This window comes from Nelumbo nucifera, chromosome 2 (assembly GCF_055504915.1).
Source record: "Nelumbo nucifera cultivar China Antique chromosome 2, China Antique-T2T, whole genome shotgun sequence".
Classification (NCBI taxonomy): domain Eukaryota; kingdom Viridiplantae; phylum Streptophyta; class Magnoliopsida; order Proteales; family Nelumbonaceae; genus Nelumbo; species Nelumbo nucifera.
In genome coordinates, this window is record NC_142650.1 from 47,164,122 (window position 1) to 47,191,733 (window position 27,612).

At 43.6% G+C, this 27,612-nt stretch overlaps 1 protein-coding gene and 1 long non-coding RNA gene across 3 annotated transcripts; both read right to left on the minus strand.

Annotated features, from left to right (window-relative positions):
* Positions 1-2,724: 2,724 nt before the first annotated feature.
* On the minus strand, positions 2,725-6,762 carry LOC148802170 (uncharacterized). Its single transcript, XR_016082267.1, has 2 exons — positions 3,157-6,762; positions 2,725-3,092 (listed from the first exon to the last, which is right to left on the minus strand). It is a non-coding gene; the product is annotated as an uncharacterized LOC148802170 (long non-coding RNA).
* A 7,938-nt stretch (positions 6,763-14,700) lies between these two features.
* LOC104602529 (eukaryotic translation initiation factor 2 subunit alpha homolog) lies at positions 14,701-26,732 on the minus strand. Of its 2 annotated transcripts, XM_088897570.1 has the most exons (8): positions 26,076-26,196; positions 19,592-20,218; positions 19,034-19,090; positions 18,845-18,931; positions 18,618-18,764; positions 18,411-18,515; positions 15,283-15,381; positions 14,701-15,083 (listed from the first exon to the last, which is right to left on the minus strand). In XM_088897570.1, exons 2-8 carry the CDS (start codon positions 19,814-19,816, stop codon positions 14,928-14,930), a joined length of 876 nt encoding a protein of 291 aa, XP_088753696.1. In that variant the 5' UTR covers positions 19,817-20,218; positions 26,076-26,196; the 3' UTR covers positions 14,701-14,927. The 2 variants fall into 2 exon arrangements, with proteins under 2 accessions (XP_088753696.1, XP_010264559.1); XM_010266257.2 differs by lacking the exon at positions 19,592-20,218 and having other exon boundaries at positions 26,076-26,732.
* Positions 26,733-27,612: the final 880 nt, after the last annotated feature.

The following is a 27,612-nucleotide window of genomic DNA, read 5'->3' on the forward strand; positions in this document are numbered from 1 at the left end:
GTTGATAAGGTTCTGAATACTTGGGATTGAATCCCGCCTGCTGATTGTAGTCTTTGAAAAAAAAGTCTTTAAAATTATTCAACCCTCGATACTTTATTATTCTGTTATGAGCATATTTATGCTATGTTTGGGAGGCTTTTCCTCTACTTCTTAAACAGAATTTTTTTTCCTTGTAAAACGGCTTCTCCAAAGAATTCGTATGGCCCCATGGGAGATGTTTTCAATGCACGGGGAGACGGGCTGTGGGGCTCAATATGTACTGAGCCCATTCCGTCACTTCTCCAAAACTGAGTTTAAATTTCTTAAACTATCTTTATGGTTTAATCTGATTGATTAAGTATATTCTTAATGTTTGAAAATTAACACTACCCCTACTGATTATGATAATTGACTAACTCTACTTTTACCATTATTATCCGTTTACATTCCCGTTAAATGTGATATCATGTGAGTAATATATTTATGAAAATTTTCAAAAATACCCTTTTCACCTCCATTCCTAAAAATACCACATATGTTCCTAAAACCTCTCCGTCACAAACGGTAGAGACAGTGGTCTGTGATAGTGGTCTGAGTGTGAGTTTCGCCCGAAACCAAGACAACAATGGAGATTGATCAGCTTGTTAATCTCCATCTACAGGTAATATTTTCTTTTTCACGAAAAAGAAATTTTACCCAAAAAACCCATTAGTTGTTGTGGAGAGAGAACTGAACAGTTGATCCGAGACAGAAGACGATGAACAGTTGATCTGCCAACTTCCGAGCCCTCTGCAGATGAACAGTTTCCAAGATGGAAGACGATGAACTAAAAACGATAGCATCATCTTAGGCATCAAAGAGCTCACCCTCACCTCTGAGCCCTCCACAGATCCCTGCCAAATCCAGCACCATGCGTCGACGCTCGTCTTCAGTGCCAGTGATCTCTTCCACGACTTTAGCGACGGGTTGGTGTTTCCGCTCGTCTTCAGTGACGTGTTACCAGTGGCTATTAGAAGCAGCCGCTCTTCTTCCGCACTCTGCTCTTATCAGAACTCGTCTTCAGGTTGTCTTCCGCGCTCTACACCAGTAACAAAACCAGAAATATGCTCACCAGTCACCAAAGTTGCTACAATTGCCAAATAGAACCCCAGTACCCCACCAAAGACTCTGGGATCTCCCTATCCTCTGTCAGAATGGATCCCTCAGCTTTACTGGAGTCGCAAATTAATTCGGTTACTAATCAGTCCAAGGGGTCAGAGTAGAGACTGTTAAGGCCAGCACTAAGCAAGTTCTCGATTGCGAGTTTTGCATTCTCTTTGTTGCCTTTGCTTCTCTGCTAGTTGAGACAGTGGCGAGGCTCGGTCCAATCATTGAAGAAGTTGAACAACTCGAAAGACAAGCAAGATTCAGACAGGTAAAGCCTCGTGAAGATCAACAAGAGCAGATTGAAATAGTAGAGAAGCAATCTGCAATCTGCCTCGCCACTGTCTTATTGTCGACTTCAGAGACGATATCCTTCGCACGATTGCAGCTCTTGCTGCTCTTATCGTCGACTTTAGAGATGATATCGTCGGACTTTAGAGATGATATCGTCGGACTTTAGCTGCGACATTGGTCTATTCCCTTGGCATCCCTTGGCCTCCATAGAATGAATGGAGGTGGTTTTAGAAACTAATTGCTGCTCTTATCGTCGACTTCAGTGACGATATCCTTTGCATGGTTGCAGATTAAAAACATGGATGACTGTCACCGACAACAGCGGCAACCACCAACGGATCTCCCCTTCTCCTTTTTTTTTTCCTGTGTGTTTTGGTCGGACCAAACAACAGAGAGCAATAGCAAATCTCCCCTGTTCATGTTGCTGAATTTCTCCGAAAGCCGATGACCACTGCTAACAGTCGAGGGCTACTGAAGTTCATATGTTCTGTTACTTTGTCCGTGAACCCAACAACGATGGGGAAAAAGGAGTGATAGAAAGAGGGGGAGGCCGACGGGGAAAAAGAAAGAAAAGAGAAGTAAGGGTTTTTCCACCACAAGAAACAGGGGTTTAGCATGACCACCGAGTTTATAGTGGATAGAGAGTTGGCGTAATAGTTCGGCTCACCGGCGATGATTGTTGAGCAAAAACAGATCTAAAGGATAAAATAGTATTTTTATCTTTTTGTTAACGGGAAATTAAGGGATAGGTAAAAGAAGTATTAGTCAATTTTCAAAAGGATAGATCTGTTTTTGCTCAATTCGCTAAATGATAAAGATAGTTCAATAAATTTACCCTAAGAAAAATTGTCTAAAAACTTATGACTTTTCACCATTTCTCTTAAATGCATCGTAACTTTTCAAAACGTCCAGTAACCCCATGTCAATAAGCTTTTATTTTTCAAACTCACCATCCGTGAGGTTACCCTTAATGTTCATTAGTAGAAATTATCGACGTCAGCATTAATGCAGTTTTGATGACCAAAAAAACCCCTAAATGGCGAATCAGCCTTATTAAACACAATCTTATGGATAATCTTCGTCATCCCAAACAGCGACGGCGATCAGCGATCTTCCCCTTTCCCTTCTCTCCCCATCATCATTTCTCATTTTTTTCTCTCAGTTTCTCTCTCTCTCTTCCTCACCTCCATCGGGTTGAAATGTATTCGTCTTCAACTTCAAACTTGAACTAGTTGCAGCAGTAAAACTTCTCTCCTATTCTCACTCATCTCCAACATAAATTCAACCATTTTCTTCCCTCACTCTTTCCCTTCACTCCTTCCTTTACCGCTTCAGGCTTCTCCAATCATCCATCAACTTCCCTGGAGCAGAATCTATTGTAGCAGCTGTCGTTCGACTTTCATCCTTAACCGATCGACGGGAACCCAATAACGGTACTGAAGTGGAAACAGGTCAATGTCGGCGAGTGGAGGGAGTGTGGGCGGCAGGTCGGTGCTCGATGGCGTGTGTTGGGGTGGGCAAAGAGGGGGAATTGGTTTGCTGGGCTAACTCCGAGTCGACAGTTCGTGTCGGAGCATGCGCGGTGGGATTGGATGATTAGACCTTGGTGACCGGATCGGCAAGCAGACCTTTTCGAGGGCATCTCTTTGCCTTGTTTCCTTTTCCTGTAAATCCATCTTGCGTTCACCAGGATTTTGAAGCCATTATAATTTTCTGTTCTGTTGAGAGAAAATGTCGTACCTGAGCTAAGGTGAGATAAAGGTGAATCTTGTGAAAGCCAAAATAACAATTGTATTATGTAATCTATGAAGACAAGTTGTGGTATCAATTGCCAAGCGTTCTGGTCTCTCTTGTTCTCGAACAACTCTCGCCATCGCCGGCAGATTCTTGCAGCAACTCGGTGTCCCTTGTAGGATAACTGAATTGAAACCGATTTCTTCACGTAGATTCGGATTCAACTCCATTGCTTCACTCATTTTTTATTTTCCCCCCTCATGTATGACGTATCAATCTTCACTCTTTTGCAACCTTGGTGACCGGATCAGCCTCTCTGGGTGCACCTCAGGGGTCTTCCTCTGGGATGAATGAAGGGCAAATTTGATCTCTCTCCGAAATATCATCGGCGAAACTATTCATCAATTGGGTTTTATTTTAAAATTTGAAGAATAGTGAAGGGTAAATTCAACATTTTGTTTCTTAATGCACTTAAAGGTGATAGTAATTTTCAGAACAGCAAGAGTACTTTAAGATAATATGTAAACAGTAAAAGTAGTTTAAGAAATTTACCCTTTATATAATAACTGAATTTTTATATGATTCATGTTGATGGTGCGCAATCCGGTTGGTCCTAGCTGTCAACGACCTTGCCTCTGAACGGAGCTACAGGGAGCCTGAAACGGAGAAGGTGAGGAAGCTCCGGGGGGAACCTGGTATGAATGCTCCGAAGCTCAAGTTAGAATTCTCTCAAAGGCAAGATAAAACCAGATGGCGCAAAGTTCACATACCTTGTTCTTGGGGGTAGGGAGCCTTTTATAACCACCTCGTACACTCACTCCTAAGCTTTTGTCAGGTCGGGTATGATTACCTCTGGGCTCCTGCCAGTTCGGGTGTCATCCCCTCTGCTGGACAGAACCGCCACTGCTCTCTTTGTCGGAGCCATCTCTACGACTGGCGATGACGGTGGCAGGTGGCCGTTGAAGTGCGGCAGTCAAGCGTCAGATCCCAAGTCAGTCAGGTGCGCCGCCCTTGGATACGGACCTCCTCGGTGTCAGGTATGGTACGTTTGTTCAGTTCGACGTCCTGGAGGCGAAGTGCTGGAGTGGTGAGCGAGGTGAAGTCTTGAGTTCGGATAGGGGAGTGTCCCGAACTGCCATGAGGCGGGTCAGTTCGGGTCATTGCCTTGTGTGAGGCTCGGAGCCTAAGGGAGAGTTCGGGCTCCTTGTAGGGAGCTCGGACTGAGTTCGGACTGCTGGTAGGGAATTCGGACTGCTGGTTCCTCCCTTTGGTGCTCGCGCCCTGGGTGCGTTGTTGTGCCGAGCTGTTTGCCTTTGCCACGTGTTGAGTGATTACAAGGTCGGGCCAAATCTTCCTTCATCAATTGCCCCCACTCCTCGTGCTAAGGGTCTTGCCTTGGCGTGGGGAGTTTGCAAGGTGGCAGGTGGATTTGTCCCGTACTTCGAATCTCGGTTGACTGATAGCGCGAGGTGCGTTGTCAGGGTTTTTTGGGTTTCTTCAAGCGCCCAAAAGGTGGGAAACGCGCTGACCTGCCTACAAATGCTGACAGATGTGACAGCGCACGCTTTATTTCAAAAATTCAAAAAGCGCGCCGCTGGGAGACGTGACAGCAGGCGTCTTTTCAAATTTTGAAAACATGCCGCCGCCGCCTTTAATGTGAGGAGACGTGCGCTGGCGTTCTGTCAATTTCAGAAAGACGTGCGCCGGCGCTCTATCAGTTTTAGAAAGACGTGCGCCAATCACGTCTCGGTCTCAGAGATGTGCGGTCAGCGCGACTGCGGGCCGTCGGATTGACTTTGATCTGTGCTGTTGCTTCTCGGTCACTGTGGGTATAAATAGTGGGGGACCCCAGTCACTTTGTCACTTTTGTGCTTTGCCTCTTGAGCTCGCGTCCAAGTTTCAGCTCGCGTCCAGGCTTTCAGTTCGCGTTCAAGGTTTTTTACTCATTCAAGTTCCCGTAGTCTTGTTCAAGCTTTTTTCCGGGTGAATACCTTCTTGGAATCCACCTTCTTTCCTTGATGTCTAGCTCGGATAGCAAAGACGGTTCTTCAAGTGGGTCAGATGCAGGTTCCACGAACCGAGTTGCATCCCCTGATAGTCCTAGCGAGCCGGAGGTAGAGCTCGAGGAAGAGTTCGAACCTGTAGGTCGAACCGCCTCGGGTAGTTTGGCGTCCACCTCTCGTCGGGGTCGGACGTTAAACAAGTTTGACCCCTCGACCATGACGCCTGAGGGGCTCCAATCCCTTATTACCTATTACCACTTGCCTGGGGAGTACGCTTATTTCATACCTTCGGGTAGCTTTCCTTGGGAACACGGTCCAGATGAGATCGTGATATTCCGGGAGCAGCTCGCTGCGGGGCTGCAATTGCCTTTCCATCCCCTCCTTGTCGAGGTCTTGAATCACTTCGGCGTTACGGTCGGCCAGCTTCACCCGAATTCCATTCGTAATTTGGTGGGGACAATCTCCCTATTTTGCGAACAGGGCTTTCCTTTAGACTTGGAGATCTTCTCTTCCATCTTAATGCTTAAGAAGCAAGCGGGTCTCCTCCCTGGGCGTAGGTGGGCGTATTACCTATCTCCTCGCCCGGGTTTTAATCTTTTACATGAACTTCCTAACAAGGTCCCGGCGTGGAAGCGGGACTACTTCGGGGTGCGAAGTGTGCTGGGGTGGCCGTTTCAGACCGGGTGGGGGATGGCCGCCCCTGACTCCGGTGTTACGCTTGACAAAGAGACAGTGAAGGGCCTCTGGCAATGGGCGCGGCTTGGGCTAAAGTGCCAACAGTATCTGACGGAGGCCAAGCTATTTGCGGCCGGCCTGAGTTCGGGTAGGTTCCTTACTTAGAGGTTCTATTTTGCTCTGTCTCTTGCTTTTTTCTGATGTCGAACTCTTTTTTGCAGGTGTGATGGACTCAGGAAGGACTCGTGGTGGACACTTGTTTCAAGGCATGAAGAGGAGGAAGCGAGTCGCCAAGCGAACTCACATCGAGCTGCCCCGGGATGCGGAGCCCGAGGTACCAAACAACCCATCAAAGGATTTGCCCAGGGAGCCCGAGATGACTCCTCCAATGCAAGAAGCGGCAGGGGGCCTGTATGCTAAGACTACTTACACGGGGGCTCCCACCTACTCTGGTGCTCCTGCTTGCTCTGGGTCTGCTCATACGCGAGCTGGGCCTTCAGGCTCGGGGGGCCTAGGGGAATTCAGGAGTGTGCTGTCGCCGACCCATGCTCTTCAGAAGAGTAAGGAGGACATTTTCCCCGAGGAGGTCGCGGCGTGGACTGATCTCCCTCTGCATCAGGTGGCCTGTCGTGCTGTTACTCATGCCATGGTGGTAAGTCAAACTTTTTATCAAGCTCTTTTGCTTTTATCCTTCTTGCTGTCGTTCATTTGATCACTTGTTCTTTCTTTTTGGTAGGTGAACTCTTCTATTCATGCCTTGGTGGCCCAGGTGGAAAGGAGCTCGAGGCAGGCGCGAGCTGCCGAAGAGGCTCTTCGTGCTGCCGAGACGACTTCCCGAGCTGCTGAGGCGGCTGCTCGTGCTGCAGAGGCCAGGCAAGCAATGTCTCAGAGAGATGTTGAGGCCATGGGAGTTGTAGTGAAGCACATGGCGAACCTGAGGCTGGATTTGCAGCATCAGATCAAATACCTTCAGGAGGACATTAGGAAGAGGACACAAATCTTTTCTCAAGGTATTGAAGATGCCATGAGAATCCCCCTGCCTCGCCGAGCTTTGACGACCTAATGGTGGACTCGTACCAAAGGGATTTCAAGCTAAGCCGGTGGATGATCCGGAATACATACCCCGAGCTCGATATCAGTGCCATATCCACTTCACGCATAACTCAGGAGATGGCCAATGCTACTGATAGTGAGCCAGATTCCGAGGGCGAGGCAGGGCCTTCGGGTATCGTTGAAGTGCCTTCCGATAATGAAGAAGTAGCTCCGGGCCTATAATTTTTTTTTTTTCGAAATGTACTCCCTTATTTTGAAATGGAATGACTTTTCTTTTGGTTAAGTGTTGGTTGTTCTTTCTCCCGAACTGAACGTATTTGCCGAACTGACCATTCGTCCCAGTCTGTTTCCTGCCTGGGTTACCGCACTTGCGCGACCTGTTTTGGTGTTAACTCTCTGAGATGCCGATGTCCCTATTAGTTCGTTGTCTCTGTTTCGCCTTTGGCTGACTTTTCTTTGCTTGCCTATGCCGAGGTTCCTTCGTTAGCTCGGCATCCTATCCCTTAGGCTTTGGTGGCGATTTTATCCACTTCGCTTGGTGGTCTATAGGTAGTGTCGCCTTAAGTTGACGATGTTCCATGCTCGGGGTACTTGCTTACCCTCTAAGGTTTCGAGCTCGTATGCCCCCCGAGTGCTTTCTTTACTCTGTAGGGTCCTTCCCAATTTGGTCCGAGTTTGCCCACGCCGGGTTCGAGTACCATGATCTTACGGAGAACCAGGTCACCGACACGGAAGCTCCGCTTCTTTACTCTGGCGTTGTAGTATCGAGCTACTTTTTGCTGGTAGGCCGCTGTTCGGATGTGCGCGAGGTCTCTTACCTCATCCAGTAGGTCAAGGTTGGTGCGTAACTCGTCTCCGTTTGTCTGATCGTCATATGCTTCTAGTCGTAGTGTAGGTATTTCGATTTCCGCCAGGATTACCGCTTCGGTGCCATAGGTGAGGTTAAAGGGGGTCTCTCCCGTGGCGGTTTTTTTCGTAGTTCGGTGAGCCCATAAAACACTTGATAGCCCAACCCTTTAGCTCGGTCTAGTCGTGCTTTTAGTCCACGGAGGATGGCTCTAATCATTACTTATGTCTGACCGTTTGCCTGCGGGTGTGCGACCGATGTGAAGTTCTGACGAATTCTCATATCTTGGCACTATTCTTGGAACTTGATATCCTCGAACTATTTGCCATTGTCGGAGATCAGTACCCGAGGTAGCCCGAAGCGACATACTATGTTCTTCCAAAAGAAGTTTTGTATGTTTCGGGCTGTAACTATTGCCAGAGGTTCAGCTTCTATCCACTTTGTGAAGTAATCAACTGCCACCACTAGGAACTTTCTCCCACCTGTTGCTGGCGGGAATGGCCCCAGGAGGTCAATGTCCCATTGTGCAAACAGCCATGGATTGGGGAGGTACTTGAGGTCGGCAGCAGGCTGATGGTGGATATTGGCATGCTTCTGACACTTGTCGCATTTTCTGACGAGCTCGACGGCTTCTACCTTCATCATTGGCTAGTAGTATCCTTGTCAAAGTGCCTTTTGGGCGAGGGCTCTGCCCCCCAGGTGTCCGCCGCACAGACCTTCATGAGTGTCGCGGAGTACGAGCTCAGCTTCGGCAGGTCGCAAGCAACGCAGGTAGGGGAGCGTGTAGGACCGTCAGTACAACCGTTCGTCTATTATGACGTATTTGGTTGTCTGGCGTTGCACCCTCTTGGCTGCATTGCAGTCCTCAGGGAGGGTTCCATCTAGCAACAAGCTCGCGAGTGGGTCGATCCAGCTCGGCTCTGCTTCACGGACGGGAGCGACCTCCTTTGCCCCACCGAGAATGCTAGGCCAAGGTAAGTCCTCTATGTACACGGTTCTCATGGTGTTGTGACTCGTGCTGGCTAACCGGGACAGGGCGTCGGCCTCAGTGTTCTCTGACCTCGAGATTTGCCTGATGAAGTGTGACTGGAAGTTGAGCAGAGCCTCCTTCACTTTTGCCAAGTATGCAATCATAGTGAGCTCGCGTGCTTCGTATTCGCCCGTAACCTGGTTGACCATGAGCTGGGAATCACTGCAGATAACTACGTGCTTTGCTCTTACCTTGTGCGCTAGGTTCAGCCCGGCTATCAGTGCCTCGTACTCCGCCTTGTTGTTGGATGCCGCGAACTCAAAGCGTAGTGCGTATTCCAATTTCATGCCACTCGGGTCGCGTAGCACTATTCCAGCCCCGCTGCCCTGCTAGTTCAAGGAGCCAACTACGTGATGGATCCAGGGCGCCTCATCCTAGTTCGCGTTTGGCCTAACCAAGAGAGGTGCCACACTGGCTGCTACTTCACGGGGTTCAGACTCTATTGGCTTGGGAGCTCCGGGCTCGCCCGAACTGGGGATCTTGGGCTCGACCGGCCCAGGGGCTTCGAGGCTAAACGTGCACTCGGCGATAAAATCTGCTAATGCTTGGGCCTTGATAGCAGTTTGTGGCTTGTACTGGAGGTTGTACTCGCTAAGTTCGATGGCCCATTTTGTCAGTCGACCGGAAACCTCGGGCTTGAGTAAAACTTGCCTCAGAGGTTTGTCAGTCAAGACGATGACAGTGTGAGCCTGGAAGTATGGGCGGAGTTTCCGGGCTGCTATCACCAGTGCGTATGCTAGCTTTTCTATCTGCGGGTACCTTGTCTCTGCTCCCTGCAAAATTTTACTAACAAAATAGATGGGTCATTGGACCCGATCTACTTCTTTTATTAGTACCGAACTGACCACCTCGTCGCTTGCCAAGAGGTACAGTTCCAAGACCTCGCCCTCCTCAGGCCGAGCTAAGGTTGGCACACTAGTGAGGTAGCTATTTAGCTTGTCGAACGCGAGCTGGCAGTCTCGGGTCCACTCAAACCCTTTGCCTTTGATTGCTTTGAAGAAATGCAGGCAGCGGTCTGCTAATTTGGACATGAAGCGGCTCAGAGTGGCTATACGGCCGTTTAGCCTCTGAACTTCTTTTACTTTCCGGGGTGGTCCCATATCTAGGATGGCCTTTATCTTGTCCGGGTTGGCCTCAATACCGTGCCGGTTGACAATGTACCCTAGGAACTTGCCCGAGGTGACACCGAAGACACATTTGTTAGGGTTCAGTTTCATTCTAAATTGACGCAGGATTTAGAAGACAGAATCTATGTCTTGTATTAATTCCTGTGGAAACTGCGTCTTGACGACCATGTCGTCTACATAACATTCTATTTTCGTGCCAATTAAGGGCCGAAACAGCCTATTTACAAGTCTTTGGAAGGTCGCCCCGGCATTTTTTAATCCGAAGGGCATGACCTTGTAGCAGTATAGGCCGAACTCGGTTATGAAGCTGGTTTTTTCCTCATCGGACTGGTCCATCCTGATTTGGTTGTAGCCCGAGTAGGCGTCCAGGAAGCTTAGCAACTCATGTCCCGAGGTCGCATCCACTAGGCAGTCGATTCTGGGGAGGGGGAAGCAATCTTTCGGGCAAGCTCGGTTCAGGTCGGTGTAGTCAACGCACATGCGCCACTTGCCGTTTGCCTTTTTTACCAGCACTGGGTTGGCTACCCAGCTCGAGTAATGAACTTCCCTTATGAAGTCTGCTGCGAGGAGCTTTTCGACCTCCTCGTCGATCGCCCTCCAGCGCTCTGGGGCTAAGTTGTGTTTCTTCTATCTAACGGGTCTGACTACAGAGTCAGTATTAAGTTTGTGAGTTATAAGGCTGGGGTCAATACCGGGCACGTTGGCCGCAGACCAAGCAAAAATATCTAAATTTTGAAGTAAAAAACTTACCAGTTCGATTCGTAGTGGTTCCTCGACGGAAGCACCAATCTGTAGTGCGCGAGCTGGGTCTATAGCCGAAGTCGGGACTGTGACCGTTTCCTCTGTGGGCGAAGCTCGTTCCTCGCCTTGCTCCGTAGGCCGCTCCAGTTCAAGGTCGTCAGCCGCCTTGGTTTTTCCCTTCAGGGCGGCAACATAACACTTGCAGGACTCAAGCTGGTCGCCCCGCGCTACCCCCACACCGAAGTTTGTAGGGAACTTCATTGCCAAATAGTATGTGGAGACCACTACCCGCAGGATATGCGTAATTGGCCGCCCTATTATGGCATTGTATGGGGAAGGGGTCGCGACCACCAGGAAATCATGGTTGAGTCTGACCGCACAAGGCCATGTGCCGACTTCCACAGGTACTGTTATTTTTCCAAGGGGCCTGACTTCCTCTCCACTGAAGCCCACCAGAGGAGTGTTCGTAGGCTTTAGCTCACTCTTCTGCAACTGTAGCTGGTCAAATGCTGACTTGAAGAGGATGTCCACCGAGCTGCCCGAATCCACGAGTACGCGCCTGACCTCGAAGTCGCTGATTCTCAGTTTTATGACAAGCGCATCATCGTGGGGGTAGTGGACCCCTCGCGCATCATCTTCCGTGAAGAAGATCGGCCCTTCAGTCTTCGGTCTCTTTGGAGGGTTCTGTTCCTCTCGGGCTGCTTCGCGAACTGACGTTCGGGCCACTGCCGAAGTACACCTTGCTACCACCGAACCTCCCACTATTACATGGATGGTTCCCCAAACTGGCCTCTCTTCCGGAGGCTGTCGTTGCGACGGTTCGGCTGGTCTGCTGCTAGATTCGGGGGCATCCTTTCCGTGCTCCCCTTGCCGACCTGCCTTATTGTTATTATTATTATCATGCTGTACAAAATTCCGCGACGGATGAGTCCCTCTATCTCGTCCCGGAGATTATTACACTGTTCGGTACTATGACCGTGGTCTCTATGGAAACTACAGTACAAATTTTTATTTCTCTCGTTCGGATTCCCCTTTAGGCGAGGTGGCCACTTTACGTATGGGGCGTCCTTGATCGTCATAAAGATCTTGGTCCGCCTCATGTTTAACGGTGTGTAATCCGTCCGAACTGCTAAGGGAGCCCGGAATAGCTGGTTCGGCTTCAGCTCCCGGGCCAGGTTTTTTCTGTCGACTGGGTTGGAGGGCTCGCCTTCCCTCTTTCTTTTCTCGTTCCTACTTTCGGTCCGTTGGTTGATTTCTTCCTCTGTTCTCATGAACTTATCCGCGAGCTTGAGGAATTCGGCCACGGTTGTGGGCTGGTTAGCTACCATGTGCCATTTGAACTCTTTGTGCGTTACTCCTCTCTTGGCCGTCGCGAGCTGCACCGCGGGGTCTAATCGCAATATCTGCAAGCACGCTTCATTGAACCGCTTGATGTAGCCCCAGATGGATTCTCCTTCTCTCTGGACTACTCCGAAGATGCTTTCCTCAGTTCTGGGGCACCGCTTGCTGATGACAAAGTGTGCGGTAAAGACCTGCACGAGCTGGGCCCAGCATCTTATCGACCCGGGGGCCAGGTTCCTGTACTAAATGCGGGCTACCCCCCTGAAGGTGGTGGTGAAGGCCACGCACATGCACGATTCACTGGCCCTGGCGAGGTGCATTTGGGACTGGAAAGCATCAACATGGTCGTTGGGGTCGAAGAACCCATCATACTTGTCCAAAGGTGGGAACTTGAAATCTCTGGGCATGGGGACTACTAGGAGTTCTGATGCGAGGGGGGAAGGAACTGAGAGAATCGGGGCAGCTTTTACCTCGTCCGAGCTCGTCTCTTCCTTACCTCTGAGCTCGGGCAGGACACGGGTGGCAGTTCGGCGACTTCGCTGGCGTCTTCGTTGTTGAGTGAGCCTGGTACTAGCGTTGCTGGCCTCTATGTTGCCGAGCTCGATTGGCCCGGAATGTTGGTAGTCTGCTGCCAGGGCGCTGAATCGGTTCTCCGTGAGCGGGAACTCGGGCCTGGAGCGCCGAGGTGCTGACCTTGCGGGCGAGGTTCCTGACCCGCCTGCGAGCTGCGTGGCGGGGGTGATTTTTCTTTCCCTTCGGCCTGGAGATGAGGCTTGGCTGTTAGGGGGGTTCTAGGGCCAAGAGGCTTTTCCTTGGTGGGGGCATCCACCCTGAGGGGAGGCCTTAATCGGCTTCAGAGCAGGGTGCCGAGGTGGAAGTAGTGGTTGGTTCAGAGGCAGTTGGGGGAACTACTGCTGATAGTGATACTGGGAGATGTTGTGCAGTACTTAGTGCTGCTGAAGCTGATGTTGCTGGAATTGTTGCATTTGGGCTTTCATTGCCCGCATTCATTGCATCAGGTCGTCCAACTGGTTCTGGCTGGTTGCCAGGGGGACAACAGTTGGTTCAGTAAAGGTTGTTTCGATAGGGAGAGGAAGGGGGATGCTCATGGCAGGAAGGTTTACGGGCGCCACTGCTTGTGGCACATTCAAGCTGGGGATCCCATCCACCGGAAGGGGGATGGTGAACTGTCCGACGCACACCACGGGGATTTGAAGTTGTTCCCCGGTGGTGTTTGTCTCCGTGCCACGTCCGGCGTTGCTGGAAGAAGCCATGAGTGTTGGGGTTTTTGGAGAAAAGAGGTTATGAGAGTTTTAGAGGGAGAAAAGAAGCCTAGCTGTCAACGACCTTGCCTCTGAACAGAGCTACAGGGAGCCTGAAACGGAGAGAGTGAGGAAGCTCCGGGGGGAACTCGGTATGAATGCTCCGAAGCTCAAGTTAGAATTCTCTCAAAGGCAAGATAAAACCAGATGGCGCAAAGTTCACATACCTTGTTCTTGGGGGGTAGGGAACCTTTTATAACCACCTCGTGCACTCACTCCTAAGCTTCTATCAAGTCGGGTATGATTACCTCTGGGCTCCTGCCAGTTCGGGTGTCATCCCCTCTGCTGGACAGAACCGCCACTGCTCTCTTTGTCGGAGCCGTCTCTACGACTGGCGATGACGGTGGCAGGTGGTCGTTGAAGTGCGGCTGTCAAGCGTCAGATCCCAAGTCAGTCAGGTGCGCCGCCCTTGGATACGGACCTCCTCGGTGTCAAGTATAGTACGTTTGTTCAATTCGGCGTCCTAGAGGCGAAGTGCTGGAGTGGTGAGCGAGGTGAAGTCTTGAGTTTGGATAGGGGAGTGTCCCGAACTGCCATGAGGCGGGCCAGTTCGGGTCATTGCCTTGTGTGAGGCTCGGGGCCTAAGGGAGAGTTCGGGCTCCTTGTAGGGAGTTCGGATTGCTGGTAGGGAATTCGGACTGCTGGTTCCTCCCTTTGGTGTTCGCGCCCTGGGCGCGCTATTGTGCCGAGCTGTTTGCCTTTGCCACGTGTTGAGTGATTACGAGGTCGGGCCAAATCTTCCTTCATCACATGTAAAGTTGTAAAAATTATATTGGAATTCAAATGTTAAATTTATAAATTATAATATATTTAAAATTTGAAGTTGGAACTTGGAAGATTGGAACTGAATTAAATACTTTATTAGATAGTATATTTTTGTTCTCGTTCGTTGATTATAATATGTTTTTTCATAAAACCTATTAAAACATGACTTTTATGTATAAACAAAGTTCAAAATATCGATACACCCGATATGCTAATAGGGGCATATTAGGCTATATTAGTACTTTTTTTACTTTTTTTTTTCAAAACCAATTCTGGGGGCCGGTTTAAGGCTCCTCCACCCCCTGAACTGGTCTGGTCAGAACTCCAATACACCCTCTATAGGGACATATCGAGGAGCCCCCAAAATGATACACGCCAACCGATACGAGCTGATACATGTCTATACTTCGAACATTGTGTATAAATAGCTTATTTAGGTCCTATATTTAGTGATATTAATATTTATTTATAATTTATTAAAATATTTATAGCATTTCCACGTGTTTCCATACATATCTTAAATTTTCATCAATATCCATATATATCCAAAGCGTATCTCAATACATCTTCTAAATTTGCCTTTCTGATATGTATAGCATTTCTAACCTTGTTTGAAAGGGTAATTGCTATATAAAAGACATGAGCCTTGGAATATAGTTATGTTTATGTATTTCTCAAAACAGTAACCTCCAAATTAACTCGGGGAATATTTCAATTCTCAACTAGAAAAAACCTGTTGAAAAAATATAGCTAGATCGGAAAAGGGGTTAATGATACAGAAAATGAAAATCCATTCTATACAACTACTATCAAGCATGCCAACGAAAAATTAAACAAAGAAAAAAAAGAATGCTCAATCTATTTGTTGCAATTCTACTCTGTTATCCCAGACGCTGTGTTTTCCAGATCAATTTCTCCCATCCCCGTATCTTCCTCTTCTTCACTGCCTTCATCGCCACTAACTTCTTCATTGTCAAGACGCAATTTAGCCATGTGCTCGGCAAGTAATTTATCCTCACGCTCGCTCACCTACAACAACAGTATACAAGTTTAATCCCATAACATGAAAGAACAAAATTTCGCATGATATAAGCATCTTCAATATTGTATTATGTCCAAATGAATTAAGCCAAGAATTCAATAGTTTTCAAGAAATAAAAAGTAAAAACCACATACATAAACAGCCAAGTATTAAAAGATTCAAGAGAGTGAAGAGATCGGTATTTACAGCTCTAGGTGCTTCCTTCACTACAAGTTTTCCCTTGTGACGCTCTATTTCATCGGTGCAGGCTCTGATTGCATTATTAAGAATTGATATTCCTTGTTCCTGACATCCACAACAGACATGATATGAGATAAGTAGACAACAATGGTGAAGTAAAATAAATAAATAATCATCATATAAGCAACAAGTATAAATGATAACAGCTTTAATTGCACTTTCAGTAATCCTCCAAGGCTACTAGAAAGACACCCTGAGGAACATGTCATACTTTGAGGTGCCTTATGCAAGTACATGTATTTCATACATGAAATGATAAAAGTGAAATAGGACTCCCACCAAAATAAAAGGCATAGTTCCTTTTGGTAACAGTTCAATCTGGATCAAACCATTTGGAATGTAAATGTTCTATAAACATTAGATTTGAGACCTAAGATAAAAGGATTTTAGATTAGGGGGGACAAAAATAATGTCCTCCCTTATATACACTATAATGTCCCAAAATAGATAGAAAGATTTAAAAAATGATTGAAGAGGAACAACCAAAGAATAAGGAAAAATGGGAGAGGAGGGGGAGGAGGTCTGTGGCAACTTAGCAACACACTCATAGCCAGTCTGTGAAGAGACAAAACAAGTCCACCTACTATGTATAAATTATGTGTCTTTAGGTTTCAAATATTTAATAACAAAAATTTTGTAAGCATTTACTAAATAGTCACCTGGTAAATTGTTCAAACAAGTCAAGGGTTCACTGACCAAGTTAATGAGTTTTTAGCATTTAATAGGTCTGGGTTGCAAATTGTTTTCTCCTATCTCCTCCAGGCAACAGGCTCAATAGACTGAAAGTCTGGATCAACGGTGGGTTCAAACACTGAAAACAAGACATTCAGAAAGATGCCAGAAGAATTATCTCTAGCCATGGAAAAGAAATGTATTAGCACAAAATTGTCAAAGAAAGAGATCTCAAGGTCGACCCATACTATCATGGACCATGGGTGAAAATGGATCACGCTCCATTTAGAACCCAGACTTTTACACCTCCAGAATGAAGGCTGCAGTATCATATCCTTCATTTCATCAAGAAAACATGGTCTATCCTGGAAACTGGAATGTTCCATAGACTTTCATCTGCTCTTGCCACACCTAGAATATTCACACTCAAATAATCCTTTTCCTCTATCATGGAAAATACCAATGCTAGTCCTTTCTTCCTAAAGAATACTTCGGCTCTCCATTCACAGTCCAGCACTCCAACTAGAGTTTCACTTTGTTTCAAAAGCATGTGACAAACCAATACTTGGACCTATTGCAGAGGAAAAGAATGAGATGATCATACATTTGACCATATGTCTGTTTCAAGTGCCTTCAGGAAGAAAAAGTCAACCCTTACCTCCTAACCAGGCAATTTTGGCAGTTTTTTCTTGGACTTGGCAGGGATGGCTATTTCCATAGGACAAACTCCATGGAGCATTGAGGACTTGTTCAATCAATGGAGAGGGCAAAGACTTGGATTTAAGGGTAAAAACTACTAGGAGGTCATTACCCATGTCGTGATCGGGTGCACATGAGAAGAAAGAAATAAGAGGATGTTTTAAAACAAAGAACACCCCTTAAGGTTTTAAGAGTTAGGATGCTGTCCATGCTTAGCTCATGGATGCTTCCAACGAAAGGAGTTCAAAGGAATTTCTTACAATGATCTATGAACAAACATATAGAAAATCATTTTATCCTCTCCTATGAACCCTCCTAATAGAGTCCATTCTTCTCCACCAACCACGTATGGGCTTTAGTATGGTGGAAACTCTATCAGGCATGACATTTAGGCCCTTTAGTGGATCCATTATGGATGCAGATTCCATGGGGGCTCATAAAATGATATACAACTTCAGGTCTCATCCCTGGCAATTGAGGCCACTCTAAGAATGCAATTGAGTAGTGACAGAAAGTTGGAAGTAGGCCTCAGAGACCAAAGCATTTTTTCAACCAAATTATATAAATTATGGCTTCATTAAATGGAAGACATAAATGGACCCCAAGAGAGTTCTATTGCCGATATTCTCACCAGATCCGGGATAGAGAGGACCTTTTTTTATATACAAAGACTAACAATTTGCCTGCCTAGCTTTTAGATAAGGAGTGAGTTGTCTTTTTGTTTATATACTGTGCAGACCAGTACTCTCACGTGCACCATTCTATCTTTTTGTTACTTTTTCCTCAAATTTTAACAGGTACTAAGCTTTGTTAACCTTAGTTTGGGATTGGCTTTTTATATGCTCAGGTTGGTTTGGTTGAGACTCTAGGTCAAATGCCAGATTGTGTTAAAATTTGTGGGTTGGGCTTACATTTTGGAAACATAAAAAAGTCATTGGTTTGATGTTAGAGCTTCAGTCAGCATGTCAAAATTCATACTTTTATACATTAGATTTCTTCATTATGCTTTATAATGATATGCATTTAATATTTTGGCAGTAAATAACAATCAAAGAAGTTTTTACAGTGAAAAAGTAACAACATGAGCAACAACCTCTGAAAGAAATCAATACTCTTTTTGTTCAATTTATCCTGTGGTAGTTGCATTTGCATGATTGTAGGCTGCCCATCCTAGAGTCCACATTTTCCTTTTAGATTTAAACTTAGTTCTAAGTTTTAGCTTCAATCCACTAAAGCGCCCACGCGCCCACTCCTACCGAAAAGAACTAGGTTTATTCATTATATATATATATATTATCAAATGCCTATAAGGAAAACTGTTGGTTCTATAATTTTGTTCATTCCTTTCCTTCTTATTATACAGTAACATGGGAATGGCAGGAAGTAGCTCCAACAGTCCAATCCAAACAAAATTGACAAACACAAGTTCCTTTTCACTTGGGCTCCACCCTTTAATTCAGATAGAACCAGACCACATATTGGAACTTAAGTTCACAAAACACACATGCAAACAAAGCAGGGAAGAACAACAACAAAGAGCTGATCAGGCTACCTACTAAAATGGCATCGTAGAAGAAAATCAGTTCTGCATTTGTTTTTGGGCAGCAGAAATTGCATGAATCAAAAGCACACAAAACCATAACAACTGGATTGCAAGGTTTCCACTGACCTTAATGCTAAAAATTAAAGAAGTTTCCACTGACCTTGTCAAGAGTTTGAGTTGTAAGAACATAGAGTGGAGGAGCAACTAGTTTAATCTTCACTGGACAATCAATATTGCCAGCAGCTTCAGCTTTTCGCATGGCCTCCTACAAAATTGAATACAAACATTAAATACAATGTTTAAGGCTAAACAACACATTGGGCAATCTTGGGAAAGAAGTATGACAAAAGATGTGCACAATCAAGACCTTGATGTGCAAAACCCCATCAAACTGAAAACATTTCATTTCAATGTCTGCACGAATCTTCAGTGGTTGAGGAGTCATTCTCCTCCTAATATTTTTTATCAAGGCATCTTTCACCTCATCTGACATAGCAGGCACTACTTTAGTCACCTGTAAGATAAATGAATGGGAAACAAGCTTGAGTATCAACTCAGATAATGACATCTAAATCTCAAGTATACTTTCATTACCTCCTGGCCATCAGGACCAACTTCTTTAATTTCACGAGTGAGCGAATTTAGAACAGAATCAGGATCAGTCACAATTAGCTTAAATGCCTGCTCAAAGAAGAATATTTAGGCTGCCCAACTTCAATATCATGAGCTAATGATCTCTGAAAATTTAAATAGGTTTATAAAATAAAAGCTTTAGGATACAACCTCGAAAGCATGCCCATATTTGCGGTACAATGGCCAGCCAACATGGATATACAGATTCTGTAACAATTAAAGACCAACATTCAGCAAGTGGCGCAGCAGAATAAAATGGATAGAGTCCACAAGCATACCCACAAGTTTTTAGTCATACTACAAAACATAAGGACAAAAAGATATGGTCTGGACTGTTTATGTAAAACAAACACAAAACTTCTTCAATTAGAAGAAAATAAATATCTTGGGATTTCTAAAAATTAGATGCATGGGGCCAAATTATCAAGATTTCTTGGATCCACCCGATAGTAAGAAGAAATTTCATTCCTTTTCTTTTTTATTCTTGAGCATACACAAACTTCCAGGATGGGATACATGCTGCCAAGAGATGAAGACAAACCTCCTATAATGACATATTAAGTCAAAAACTGATGTATGCTGCAAAGAAAAAGGAAAGCACTTCCCAAAAATGATAACTTGTATATATCTAGAGAGAAAAAGAGGTAAGGATGGAAGGGGGAGGGGGGAGGGATAGGAGTAAGGATAGAGAGAGATGGAGACACTCACCGAAAATGATATATGGTGCCAATGAAATCCCTTAGAATGAACTTCTACAGCTAGAAAGAAAGCATGCATGGTATGCAAGCATTCACTTCCCAGGATGACCTTTAAATTACTAAAGCATCCAATGATATCCCTTAGAACCATAACCAAAAAAAAAATTATATGTAGCCAATTCCAACTTTTCCTCAATAAATGAAACAAACACATTAGAAGAAAATTAAAGCTCATCTTACCTCCTAAGTTCACTTGAGGACACAACTCATGACAATCTTAAAACAGCAGTTCCTTTGTTTACTATAATATTCATGATGTATTCCTGCATTTTTTTACTATAATATTCTTTTTTATGCACAATTTGTCTTCCTCAGATCACAAATTAATGCAAATAAGCTCCCTTCCCTGGACTAGCACCCCATCTCTAGTTTAAGGAAGATAAGAACATAAGACTTCTAAATGGGGAAAGCGAAAATGTCATGGTGTTGAGGAATAATGGTTGTATTATTGTAATAGAGTTAAGAGAAAATGGAAGATTTAAAAGAGGAAATGAGTTTGGAAGGTATTCCAGTACTGGAGAAATCCAGTTGCTGCTGCAACTTTTAGCAATGCATGTTGCGATTGTTAACAATACCACTGCCAAACAGCATGAAGGGAGAGAGTCAAGAATAAGAGAAAAAACAATTGAGGAATTACAGTATAACTAGTTTTAATGGGAAAAACATAAGCAAAGCATAGAATTATGGAAGAAAAAAATAAAGAGAAAGAAAGATTGAGAATAAGATCTACAAAGGTATCAAACCGATAAAATGAACAACTTTAATTAAATTATTCACACCACAAATTCTCGTTAAATTGGGCCTTATCTATAAACTAATAAGATATTGTTGATTCACGTCTCTGGACAAATTAAAAGATACGATTTTAATCACTCTAGAACTAAGATAAGACAAGATAATATGGACCCATCAATATACCCTCCAAGACACACTTAAAATAGAGAAACAAATAAGGCCTTAATCCACAACTAATTAGAAGACAATAGGACAACAAAAATCCTAAAACTAATAAGACTACTGAATTCAATTAACTCAAATAAAGTAATTCCCATATCCCAACACAGAATTATACATTTATATTTTGGCCAAAGGTCATTTAACTAATATCTGAATATCATAATCATGAGATTCTCGGTAGGCAATCCTTCCCTCTTTTGTTAATGAAAAGTTAACTTTTCTCAAAAAAAAATCACTGGCCTTTCTGCAAATAAGATATTTCCTTGCATATATGTTTATTCCAAATATGTCCTGCCAGTCAATCCAACTCAACCCAAAACTCTATTAAAACTCCCGGTACCCTCTCTCTGTGCAAAGTGTAAGCTGTTTAGTCAGAGATGGAGGAAATGAAATGCAGTAGCTTTTTTTTTTGAGAAAATTTAACCAAGATTTTTTGAGAATAAATGGGGGGGGACCCCTGCAAGTGACAAAGGAGGAAGCTTGTTGCTATACAGATGCTCCAAATACACACCAAATTTAGCTAGGCCATCTGCAGTATGATTGTATTCCATAGGAATCCAAACTAAGTTAACATTCAATCCATCCAAAGAATCCCAAGCTTCAGTCAGATAGTGATAAAGTCTCCAAGGGCCCCCTTTTTTGTCTCTTAACCATTTTGTTGTATTTGCTGAATCACCTGCAATGATCAAATTCTGAATATCCAAATTCTTAATTATCTTGATTCCGGTGAGAGTATCCATCACTTCAGCCTTTGTGGAGTCGGCCCAACTGATTGGGCCACTAAAATTCCAGTAGATATTGCCCCTTTCGTCCCTTACTATACCACCAATACCTGCAAAGCCCGAATTGCCTAAGGCACAACCGTAAAAATTAAGGGTTATCACACCTTCACTGATGGAAACGGGATGCCTCAAGGGAGTTTGTTGAGGATGAGGCAGAAACAGAAAGGGGTGAATATTTCTAATAATATCATTGATTGAAAGTCCTTTAAATAGATCTGAATTCACCGATCAAAGGATGCAAAGATAGGTAATATCTAAGATTAACTCCTCCAAGGTTCTGCTTTTATTGTCAAAGATACGAGTATTTCTTTCATCCCAAACGCCCCACATTACTGCATGAGGCACTGATTGCCAAAAGACTTTACCCCCTTTGCTAAGCCCTATTCCTTGCCATTGATTCAAGTTGTCCATAATGTGTTTTGGAAAAGCCCAGTTGTACCCTGCCATATTCAAGAAATGGGACCATATCATTTGAGTGAAGTGGTGGGTGTCGAATCCAACCAAAGAAAAATGTCCTGCTCAATTTAAATATTTGTATATAGTGATGAGCAAGGTCGTCTCCACAGGGATTGGGTGGATTTATTTCCAAATATACGAAGTAGGGGGTTGTTGAATTAAGGAAAATAAGATGAAATAAAAGAAAATAACAGAAAGCAAGGATCAAATCGATGGGAGATAGCTTCTGGTTGAAGGGACAAGTTCAGCTTTGATTCTTATCATTGATCCTCGATGCAAGGATAAATTCATATGTTTACGAATAAATTGGTTATAGCCATTAATAAGCTCTAACAGCCAGCCTCTACTCGTATTATTCAACAACAAAAACAAGCTCTTTGATTGCTTCTCTTATTAATAGACAGTCCTGAACAAGCTCTTAGGATTTAATCTATTAATAGCATTAAGAGGGGAGAGACCCAATTCTGGTCAGCGATCTCACAAGCTCGGACCGTTTAAACCAGATCATACATTTTCCTAACATAGATCGAAAACTTTTTTGCAATCAATTTCTGTTAGTTGCCACCATGATCAAACCTACCAATCATATACGAAACTGGAGGTTCAATCGGCCATAGATTATTCTAATTGAATGAGCAAGGACGCCTTCTTGCTTAATCAATAAAAATAATCTTCACAGTTAATTGCAGAAAACATATGAATATCCATAAACAATGAACTGAAATAAAAATCAATTAGATCTCACAATGTTTATAGAATCAAAGTTTCCCTAACCTTTCAACCAGAAATTAAAACCTTACAGACACTTCATGATGAAATCGCAGCTTCCAGGTGAGAGGGGGCGAACTCTGCTTCCTCCTCCTTGGTTGTTGATTGCTCTTCTTGAAGGCTGAAGCTCTCTTCGAGGATTTGATGGTGCCTTGGGTGCTAGTCCGCCCCCTTTATATAGACTTAGGAGGGAGTTGTCTCCTGCTCCTCTTAGGAGTTCTTTCTCCATTGCGAGTTTAGTTCTCTAATAGATAATGCCTAGATTAGATCTAATCTACTCCTATCTCTTAACTGGTAATCTTAATCTCTCTTATCTTTCTAGAAATACAGTAGAAAGTTAAATCTGATAGGACTCTTTGATGATTCTTATTCTTGCATGCTAAATTCGTATTGGGCTTCCTCAACGATTTGGGCCGCTGCAAGGCTTCTCTGTGAGCTGGGCTTCTGCTGCGAACTGGGCTTCATCTATGAGTTGCTTAGACTTCGGGCCCGATTTTGACCTCGATGCAGTCCGAATCTATCAAAACTCAAAACATGAAAGTTGTAGAGTTTTTCCTTATCTTTCCAATGCATCTTGAATCATCTCAATCGGAGTCCGGATGGGAGAGTTATGCTCAAATTACCACACGGCACCGAAACTGTGCAAAATTACCCGATTAGCCTTATTTTTCACCTAACGCCTTCTTTCGTGCCCTAAATCAAAATACAAGAATAGTGAGTCCAATTAGGCACTAAATAAGTATAAAAGTCTGAATATTAAGGGATAAAAATATGATAATTTTCATTCCCATCATGAAGCTGCAATGAAGGATGTGATCTACAGATTCACCCTCACTGAGACATAAAATACAAACATGAGGAGAAATGGAGCGTCTTCCCAAAAGCTTTTTCTGAAGGAGATCACAAGTATTAACTTTCTGGAGACAGGCTTCCCATACAAAGAAGCAAACTCTTGAGAGGATGTGGCTGCACCAAATTTTCTTGTAAGGAAAAGAGGGATGCTGATCTTCAGCAGTCAAAGCCCTGAACATAGACTTGGAAGAGAATTCGCCATTTGGGTGAAGGGTCCATATTCGGGTGTTAGAATGAGAGGGGGATATATAGGAATCTTTGAGGGTTTGGATTAAAGCTATTAAATCAAAAATCTCCGAGTCCCTTAGGGGTCTTCTGAGGTGGAGGTTTAAAGAATTCTCGGCAGACTGGTTTGGGAGGCAATCAGAAATAGAGGCTTCTTGGACAAGGGTGAGGTTAAACAGCCTAGGGAAAGAGGCATCCAAGGTAGATTCCCCCCACCAAAGATCTTTCCAAAATTTAATTTTAGAACCATTTCCCACTTTATACCTTATAAAAAGAAAGAAAGAAGCATGAATGGAACATATACCTTTCCAAGGATTAATGGCCTTTATCCTGTTCAAATGGAGATTGCTACCCCACCCGTTTGTATTTTGTCCATATTTACTTGAGATGACAGCAATCCAAAAAGCATTAGGTTCTTTCAGAAATCTCTAGAGCCATTTGCCTAGAAGAGAGGAATTTTTCTCTTTAAGTTGTCCAATACCCAAACCGCCTTCCTCTTTTGGTCTGCATACTTGTTTCTAGCTGACTAAATGGTTTCTCCTATCTCCACCACCTTCCCAAAAAAATTCCTTTGAAGCTTCTCAATATGATTTCTGACTTTGGTCGGAATCTGGAAGACAGAGAGAAAGTAGACCGGAAGATTTGATAAGGAGGCCTTTAAGAGAGTAAGCCTACCCCCTTTGGAGAGATAACACTTTTTCCAAGTCACTAGTTTCTTCTCGCATTTCTCCAACACAGGACTCCGAAAGTTGAGGGATTTTGGATTCCCACCAAGAGGCATCCCAAGGTAGGTAATGGGGAGATTCTCCACTTTGCACCCCAATAACGCTTTGAAATTTTCTAGAAGATCCACTTCCACTGAGTTGATAGCCACAATACTGCTTTTGCAAAAATTAACTCTCATACCAGTGAGAATACAATTAACTCAAATAAAGTAATTCTCCAAGGCAAAAAGAAAACCCCCTTTTTTCTCTTCTATGTTACAAATGAATTATACAAGAAATGTATGAGGTAAGGATTAAAAGAGTCTCTAAAGTCTAAACAAAATAAAAATAACCTAAAGTTACCTACCTTATCTCCAATAACAGCCCAAGTCTCTCATTATAGACCATCCAGTTTATAAGGCTTTTCAGAAAGCCATCACATGAAGAAATGGTCCCTAAGGTTCTCAGGAGACAAAACAGACGAAATAGGTTTCCTAGTTCTCATGTCACATTGATTCAAATGAACATGAGAAAGAAGTAGGGTCCTTAGTTTGGACGGCCTGATCAAGAAAACCATATCATGTCATGTAGTTATAATCACTCGTTGTGTGCTCTTGTTCAACTGATAAAGATATGAAGATCGTTTAACAAATAAAAACTAGGATGTGGTAGGTAAACGAGAGATACCACTCTTATAGCAGCTAATTTTGGATTTGACAGCTAACTACAGGCTTAGAAGGACATGAAAAAATGGTACTTAGGCATGCAGAGCAAGACGAAGAGGTTGTTATGGGCCCGCGCGTAGGATCTCGTCACAGGTCGGTCCACGGGGAGGAAGCCATGCTTTCCCTTGCGTGCGCCCTTGCGTGCAGAACCTATTGTGGAAAACCGAATGGGTGATTTGTCCAAGAGACCACCCGAACTCTCCTAATGGGTGATTTGTCCAAGAGACCACCCGAACTCTCCTAATTGGTGATTTGTCCAAGAGACCACCCGAACTCTCCTTACTCTTCTCTTGACTGGGAAAACTAAATGCCTTTATTTCAATTCGTAGCTCCTCAAATAGGAGATTACAGAAGGAAATTCCTAATTAAACTCAAACTCCAACTTGAAATCAAACTCCTAATTACCTATTCCTAATGGTAACACACTTTTAAGATAAGATAAGGACAAGATAAGATAAGGGATGGTGTAGCTGGCGGCGGGCGGCCCGCTGTGCGTGCTGCTGCCTATCACTGCGCCACAGTGCGCTGCCGGGTGGTGTGTCTATAACAGAGGTCCATATGAAGGACGAAAAGGTTAAGAGTTTCTGCCAAGCACTCTTCGAATCTGAAAGATATAGCTCTGTATCTGTATCAATTAGGGAAGAATGGGCAAAGTGCCTAATATATATTTTGGCAATAATTACCATCTAACAGCTAAGATTCCTTATGCGAAGTACACTACAGCACCGGTTAAAAAAAACAAGTAAACTTGTTACACTAAAAAGAATTGTTTACGAATTAATTAAATCAATTCGACCGAATTGAGCTTCTACTTGAATCTAACAGAATGAGAGCTTCTAAAACTTGAACTAGCTTTCAAATCTGAAAGAAGCATAGCCATCGACAGGCCGGAACTTCAGGATTTGAAACCTTATCCTAACACAAATATCGCAGATATAAGGGCAAAAGAGCATGGATCCATGTACCTCTAAATCAAATTGCATCGTCTCTGCAACATGGCGCATGATGGAATGAACAAGTTTACTCTTGTTATACCTCTCCTCGCATGCCTGAATATCTTCCTCCGACACCCTTCTCTTGCTGAGATCAATATAACCTTTCTCCTTATCAACCCTAAGAACCATAGCCGGCTCTTGTCGTCCTACCTTTATCAAACTGCTCACACTGCGAATCCGACGACGAGAGAGTTCCGAGAACAAAATCATACCCTCTATGTTATTGTACTCAAGAAGAGAAACATAAGCTCCCATATCGGCAATGTTCTTCACTTGAATCATTACCGCCATGTCAACTTCTGGGTACTTTGCTTCGTACATCCGGCAGTCTAAGTTCGGCACATTCGTCGCCATGTCTGAGGAACTAAGCTAGGTTTTCTAGGATTCTAGAAGCAAACACAAAACTAGGGTTTTCGCCTAGAACAAGAATTCAAGGTTTTCTTCTATACGATGTGATGGTTGAAACCTTTAGGCTGGGACTTGAATAAAGCAAAGCTGTGAGCGTCTACGCACTGGTCTAAGAGCTGGAGTCCTACGTGTTTTACGGCCTAGGAAAGAATTATACAAAGACGATTAGACGAAAGATGTTTTTTCTATTTTGTGAGTTGGTATCATCCTCCCATCCATCGGCAACTAAAGTAAGGGTTATCCTCCAAATTACGCGCCAAAATAAATACGTGGAAATAAAACGTCGACAGCAGGATTCGACAAGGTCTTTCGAAGCTTTTACCTAATTAATTTGTGTTTTTCTGACAACACCTAGGAATCCAAATCATCCTGAATTCGTGATTGAACGGGCCACCTTTCAACCATTCCCACCTTTTGATTGCCTTAGTAGAATTGGTTGATATAAATTAATGAACTAGCGGGGATCCGTGCAATGCATAATAAAACAAAATGCAATTTTTGATAAATTATTGTAATTTATTTAGGTTCATATTATTAGATAATTTGAATTAATTATCATCCTAAGTTCTACTAATTTTTGGAATTTAATGGTTATTTTTACAAAGTTATACTAATTTCATCTATTTTATCATATTTTATGGAAATTAATGGTTATTTTCCCTAAGTTCTACTAATTTCTGGTAATTTCTATTATATAATAAATTATGATAATTCTTGGAAAATATAATATTTTATGGAAATTAGTGGTTATTTTTGGCTAAGTTCTACTAATTTCTGGTAATTTATATTATACTAATTTATGAGAATTCTTGGTCAATATATACTTATTTTTTATACTTTTTTATAAGATAGTTTATTGGTCGATTAGTGGAAATTAGTTCTATTATATAATTTCTACTAACTTCTATTATATACTAATTTTTTGGTAAATATATTCTAATGTATTATATTTATTATATGATAGTTTATTGGTAAGTTCTAGTAATTTATCAATTTTATTGAATTTAGTGGCTATTTTTTTGGACATTTCTACTAATTTATGATAATTTTTGGCAAATTATTTTAATGTATTTAGGATTATATTATTTGATAATTTCAA

Bases quoted from the DNA above. Each gene is read 5' to 3' on its own strand.
- LOC104602529 (XM_010266257.2), bottom strand. From the start codon at position 26,459: ATGGCGACGAATGTGCCGAACTTAGACTGCCGGATGTACGAAGCAAAG. The intron at 18,516-18,617 runs GTCTTGATTGTG...TCAATTTTGTAG, and splicing joins ATGGGGTTTTGCACATCAAG to GAGGCCATGCGAAAAGCTGA. The intron at 15,084-15,282 runs GTAAATACCGAT...CTGTTGTTGTAG, and splicing joins TGAAGGAAGCACCTAGAGCT to GTGAGCGAGCGTGAGGATAA.